The 7,040-nt window shown below is 40.6% G+C and overlaps 1 protein-coding gene across 1 annotated transcript in view; it reads left to right on the top strand.

Moving 5' to 3' along the window:
- TMEM65 (transmembrane protein 65) overlaps positions 1–3,097 on the top strand; it is an 88,504-nt gene extending 85,407 nt beyond the window's left edge. Inside the window, 1 exon segment of the mRNA XM_075352888.1 lies at positions 2,601–3,097. Within this exon segment, the coding sequence (XP_075209003.1) occupies positions 2,601–2,702 (102 nt within the window). The 3' untranslated portion in view covers positions 2,703–3,097.
- Positions 3,098–7,040: the final 3,943 nt, after the last annotated feature.

The following is a 7,040-nucleotide window of genomic DNA, read 5'->3' on the forward strand; positions in this document are numbered from 1 at the left end:
GGGGGTGACTAAGTTCAAAAAAGAATCCTGCCTGAACTTGAGTGACAGTGACTGAACCCAGCAAAACCTCCGCCCCTATGACTGAATCCTAAGGTCGGCACTGCATTCACCTGTGCATATAAAGTCTTTTTTTTGTAAGATAAATACATGGATTTTATTTTTTTTTTAACCATGTTAGTGATGCACATTGCATCATTTAACCCTAGAACGCGCAACCATAGAAATCTACCATAGAAAACAAGTGACCTAGCAGGCCTGCGAGGCCCCAGGTACGCCTACTAGGGTTAAAACACATTGGGGGCGGTTTAATATCGAAAAACGACATGACAGATTCCCTTTAAATTAAAAATAACCACAGGTGTATAAAGAGGAAGTGTCTCACCAATAGAAAAGGGTTAATAAGCCGTGCAGAAACGCGCCGCACATTCCGGCGTTTCGATAGAGCGCAGCACTTATCACTGTACACTGTGGATATTTTCCTTCAGGACTCGTTCCTCTTTGTTTTTTTTGCTTTCAGCGAAGTTTCCATCCAAGGTTCACGGGGAGACGATTCTGACGGTCACTCGCGGTGTGTGTTCTGTAACCTTTGAAGGAGTCACTAGAATATTCTTTGGATCTTTTCCATTTCATCTTTTCTTTAAAAAAGTAAACAAAAAAAAACAAAAAAACATTTTTTTTACCTTTTTTCCTCACTTGTGCCGCCTCTCAGCTCGGCGAATGTTTGTACCTATAGATGGGGATTGTACAGTCCTGATCATTTTAGAAAGTCCATTTTGCTTTCCCCGCCCCGAGACCTTCTACTGAACATTCTCTGAATTGTCATGGTCTGATCTGTAATTATATTCTGTCTGCACCCCAGAGCTGTATTCGTAATTCTGCCATTTTTTTTTTTTTTGTTTTATTTTTTTTTATGGCTTTATGCCTTTTTTTTATGGTTTTCGGACTGCAAGAACTTTACATTTCCCTGCTCCATGGTGCAGTTATTATTTCATTTCAATAAATGTAATGTTGACATTAAACAACCAAATCTGATTCTTGAAGACGGGAGTAATTTTTGGATCTTTTTCTTTTTGCTTTCTGGAGGTCATAACTATTTTTTATTCTTGAGTTGCCATTTTTTATTATTTGTGAAGTCATATTTTTTATGTACTGTTGTTTCCACCCCGACACTTCCCATAAGCTTTTTCCATTTTGTACATACCATATTTTTTGTTTTAGAAGACGCACTGGATTATAGGAGGCACCTCAAATTTAGACAAAAAATAGAAGAGAGGTCCATCTTCTAACCCGGTGGTGTCTTACCGGGGTGGGGGCGGCAGCGGTGGAGGAGCAGGGGTTACTGGAGGCAGGGGCAGCCGGGGAGCAGGGCGGTGCGGCGAGTGTCCCAAATGCTCGGTGGCACTGTGAGGGTGAGAAAACATTTAGAAACATGCGCAGATTGAGTTAGCAGCTCAATGACAAGCCGAGATCTCATCTGCGCACGCGCCACCTCCGGGCACCATTTTTCTTAAGTTCACTGCTGGGACATCACTGGGCCAGAGGCGGCGCATGCGCAAGCGAGATCTGGAGCCGAGAGCTCCATTTGCAAACATGCTGGATTCGGGCACTATTATTTGAAGCCCACATCGTCGACTTCTTCAGGATGGCCCCTGCCTCACCGCCCGCAGCACCGCAAAGCCCCAACAGCATAGTGCCCGCAGCACACAGCCCGCAGCACGCCACCCGCATCGCCCGTAGTATACAGCCCGCAGCCCGAAGTATACAGCCCGCATCGCCCGCAGCATACAGCCCGCATCGCCCGCAGCATACAGCACGCATCGCCCGCAGCATACAGCACGCATCGCCCGCAGCATACAGCACGCATCGCCCGCAGCATACAGCACGCATCGCCCGCAGCATACAGCACGCATCGCCCGCAGCATACAGCACGCATCGCCCGCAGCATACAGCACGCATCGCCCGCAGCATACAGCACGCATCGCCCGCAGCATACAGCACGCATCGCCCGCAGCATACAGCACGCATCGCCCGCAGCATACAGCACGCATCGCCCGCAGCATACAGCACGCATCGCCCGCAGCATACAGCACGCATCGTCCGCAGTACGCAGCATGCAGACTGCATCGCCCGCCGCACACAGCCTGCATTGCCCACAGCCCGCAGTATACTGCCCGCAGTATACAGCCCGCATCGCACACAGCTCGCAGCACACAGCCCGCAGCATCATCCCTGCCTCCTGTCACCATTTTCTACCACCTCCCGGTAAGCTACATTCAGATTATAAGACTCACTCCTCCTTTTTCTTCCAAATTTTTGGGAGGATAAGTGCCTATTATAATCCGAAAAATACAGTAACTTCAAGCAGAATTCAGCTCTGAGATGACATAAGGATTAATAATAGTAAATTTTAATAGATCTTGTGTGTGTATATACCGTGTGTATATGTGTTTATGTATATATATGTATATATGTGTATATATGTATATATATGTATATATGTATATATATATGTATATATGTGTATATATATAATATATATATATATTAAAAAAATTAATAAATTTTAATTGACATCAACTTTTTTTCCCTTCCTTCTTTAGGGAAAAGCAATAGGAGTCGCCATCGGTTGCATTTTGGGAATGTTCCCCCTCTTGTTTTTCAATTGGGATGACGAGGAGAAATCCGAAAAAAAGAAAAAGTGATGATATTTTATAAAAACTCACACCTCAGCCACGTAAGCAGTCTCCATCTTTCCAGACGTGAGATACTTAGAGGACACTTATATCTGGGAACAATCCGATATTCAGCATGACCCGACCCCACCGGCTTCCATGTACTCGGAACGCATGAAGGAACCATCGGACCCGTCTACTGCGCACAACGACAGATTCATTGTTTTCCTTCCTTCTGCAGAACTTTCTGGTTTGGAATAAATTGGAACTTTTCCTTCAAGAAATTGACCTTTGCCGAAAACTGGAGATTATTCTCTATTCTAGTCCATGGACCTTATGTATCAAATAAAAAAAAAAAAAATTCATGTCGAGGATACTGGTTACAAGTTGATAGTTTTTTTTTTGGGTTTTTTTTTGTTTTTTTTCCTCAACAAAATCTATTTTGACACTTGAGGCCCATAATGACGCCCAAAAAATACCGCAATCTGCTCTAAGACGAATGATGCAATATCTTAAAGGAGGTTCTTCCTATGTAAAACTATTAGACATCAATGGCTTCCACTTTTGGGGGTGTTTTTTTGTTTTTTTTTGCATGATATTTTTTGGTGTTTCTTTCACATGGGCATGCCTTACATGGGATTGATATACAATTTTTATTTTTTTTTTTCGGGGGGGGGGGAGTTTGCATATTTTCTGTAAAATTTAATATATATATTTTTTTTCTCTTAAAGTAATAAAAAGTGCATAATGTTTACCAACCAGTTTTATTGAGGCACAGACAGGGCAAATGTAGCAGGATTAATTACACGGGTACATTGACAGCAATTTTGTACGTGGTCGTACAATAGATGTTAGAAGGGGATTTTTTTGGGGGGGGGAGGTGATGGTGCTTTTGATTCAGCCAAGACCTGTAGGTGGCCATACAATAGATGTGAGAAGGGGATTTTTTTGGGAGGGGGAGGTGATGGTGCTTTTGATTCAGCCAAGACCTGTAAATGGTCCTATAATGTATATGAGAAGGGGATTTTTTTGGGGGGAGGTGAGGATGCTTTTGATTCAACCCAAACCTGTATGTGATCATACAGTAGATGTGAGGAGGGGATTTTTTTTGGGGGGGAGGTAAGGATGGTTTTGATTCAGCCCAAACCTGTAGGTGGCCATACAATAGATGTGAGAAGGGGATTTTTTTGGGTGGGAGGTGGGGATGCTTTTGATTCAGCAGAGACCTGTAAATGGTCCTATAATGTATATGAGAAGGGGATTTTTTGGGGGGGGAGGTGAGGGTGCTTTTCATTCAGCCCAGACCTGTGGGTAGCCATACAATAGATGTGAGAAGGGTTGTTTTGGGGGGGGGGTTTGGGAAGGGGGGGGTGAGAGGGTGCTTTTGATTCAGCCCGGACATGTAGGTGGCCATACGAGGATGTAAGCAGGAAATGTTTTGGGGGGAGGTGAGGATACTTGTGGCTCAGCCCAAACCTGTATGTGATCATACAATAGATGTGAGGAGGGGATTTTTTTTTTGGGGGGGGGGGTGGGGGGGGGGAAGGTAAGGGTGCTTCTCACTCAGCCCAGACCTAGGGGTGGCCATGCAATAGATGGGAGAAGGTTTTTTTTTTTGGGGGGGGGGTGGGGGGTGTGTGTGCTTTTGATTCAGCCCACACCTGTAGATGGTCATACAATGGATAGGAGAAGGGTATTTTTTGGGGTAAGTGAGGGTACATTTGATTCAGCCCAGACCTGTATATGGTCGTACAATGGATGTGAGAATGGGAGGGATTTTTTTTGTGGGGAAAGGTGAGGGGGCTTTTCATTCATCCCAGACCTGTAGTTGGTCATACAATGGATGGGAGAAGAGGATTTTTTTTTTTTGGGTGGGGGGGGGGGGAAGGGTGCTTTTCATTCAGCCCAGACCCTTTCAGGTTTTTAATCTTGAATGTACCTATGTTTTTGTTGTGATTGGTTTCCTCAGTATCTTTCCAGATAAAGCTGAACAGTCACAAGAAAGGGGCGGAGCTGACAACTGCTGAATGGATTATGGTAGTTTAGATGGTAGTCAGATTTTTATTTTTTTTTCAGACTGGCATTTAAGTACGGTAGATTTATTTCTTTCCAGGTTTTACAGAATGCAAATATGCGTGAACATATGTAATATATCTAATAGTGATGAGCGAGCACTGCCATGCTCGGGTGCCCGGTACTCATAACAAGTAGTTGGAGGCTCGGTGCTTGGATGGGCGCAACTAGAGTACCCAAATATAATGGAAGTCAATGGGGAACTCAAGCATTTTTCTGGAAATTTTCCCGTAAATATGTTTGCGTTCCCCATTGACTTCCATTATACTCTGTACTTGAGTTGCACCCGTCTGAACGTACGGTCACTCTTAATGAGCGCCCGAGCATGGCAGTGCCCGCTCATCACTAATATCTAACTATCTAATATTGGGACTCATTAAAGCCTCAAACGAACAAAGTTTGTGTTTCTAACCAGTTATGCTGTAATGTAATAGGTGGGGATTTTTTTTTTTTTGTCAACTCAACTGCTTTATTAGTTTTCTCATTTTTATGAAGAATTGTATATATTACCAGTTGTCTGATAAAATATATATATTAGACCTTATACTTGCAACTTGTTTTCTCTGTATTTTTATTTAAAGCCACAGCAATTCTTGTGGAAATGTCACTTATTGCTTCAAATAATTGTTTGGGGTTTTTTTTTTTTTTTTTTTTAACAGATGGGAAGAATACAATTTCCTCCATTTTTTTTTTTTTTTTTTTTTGTAAGTTCCACTTTGCAGCATTTATTGGTTTAAATTGCACTAATTTTTATTCTTGGTGTGATCACTGCGGTGATATTAAATTTATATTTTTTTATTTTTTTTTTATTTTTACTAATTTTGTGCATGAAAAACACTTTTTTTTTTTTTTTTTTTTCGGTTCACTGCTTACCAAGACTTAGCATTTTTTTTTTTTAACCTTCTTTTTATTAGATTTTAATAACAAAAACATATAATCAACAATCATATAATACATACATTAGGATTATGTTAAACTACAAAATTACAGATAATGTATCTCCTCGAATACCAATCCCCCTCCCGACTTAGCATTTTTTTGTTTCCTTTGAAGCTTTTTAAGATCTTTTTTTTTTAGTCTTTGCGTAATTGTAGTTCTTACTGGCATCACTTATTGTTCATATAATTTTTATTTTTTCACCTATTCCAATTTTTTTGAGCTAAAGCAAGCAAAAATAACCCTGCTTTTTTAAGTTTTGGGGTTTTTTTAAACTATCCTCGTCCTTTTTATTATTATTATTATTATTTACTATTATAGTGCCATTAATTCCATGGCGCTTTACAAGTGAGAAAGGGTATACATAAAAACTAGTACAACAATCATTAACAGTACAAAACAGACTGGTACACGATAATGTGATAATCCAACAGCTCTGCTTATTTTGGACATGGCAATACCAAATGTGTGATTTTTTTTGTTTTTGTTTTTTTCTTTTCATTTTAGGTATTTTGTCTGCTTTTTTTTTTTTTAATGTTTTGAGGGGGTTTTTCCGTCCATTTTTTTTGTTCATTTTAATTGCTTTGAAAATACACTACTCTGCAGTACTTCAGTATTGCAGTGTATTATGCCTGCCAGAGAATAGTACCAGCCAGTGAGCCTCTCTAACTGCGTATATGCTGCAGTTAAGGGCTATGGCCTGCTGCATCTAAGGGGTTAAGTAGCTGGGATTGGAGCCAACTCTGATCCCAGTCATTTCAGACAAGTTACATCTGATAACCCCCAATAATAGCACAAGCTCAGCTCCTGAGCCTGCATTACACATATGTACGGCTCTAGATGTTAAGGCACCTGGCAGCAACCATAATAAAAGCCAGTAAGAGGTGGCAAAGTTCTTATATATCACCCGTACTGCTACCAATGTCTATGGAGAATACGTGGTTGTGTGCTTCATTTTATACTACCGTGTGACTAAAACACCCACACCTAATACAGTAAGTAGAAAAGGGGTGCACATACTTTTGATTACTTTTTTTTAATGTCTTCGAAAAGTAAAGACTGCAGTGCAGTGAAATCAATTTTGTGTGTGCGTATATATAATATATATATATATATATATATATATATATATATATATAATATAGAGAGAGAGAAAATCTGGCAAAAATGAAGAGACCACTGCAAAATTTTCAGTTTTTCTGATTTTTCTCTTTATATTTTTGAGTAAGGTGTAAATTATTCTTTTATTCTATAAACTACTGACACCGTCTCCGAATTTCCAAGAAATACATTTTGTATTTATTTTCTTAAAATGAGAAATGGTCAAAATAACAAACAATGCATTGCTTTCACGCCTCC

Source organism: Anomaloglossus baeobatrachus, chromosome 6 (genome assembly GCF_048569485.1).
Source record: "Anomaloglossus baeobatrachus isolate aAnoBae1 chromosome 6, aAnoBae1.hap1, whole genome shotgun sequence".
Lineage (NCBI taxonomy): Eukaryota > Metazoa > Chordata > Amphibia > Anura > Aromobatidae > Anomaloglossus > Anomaloglossus baeobatrachus.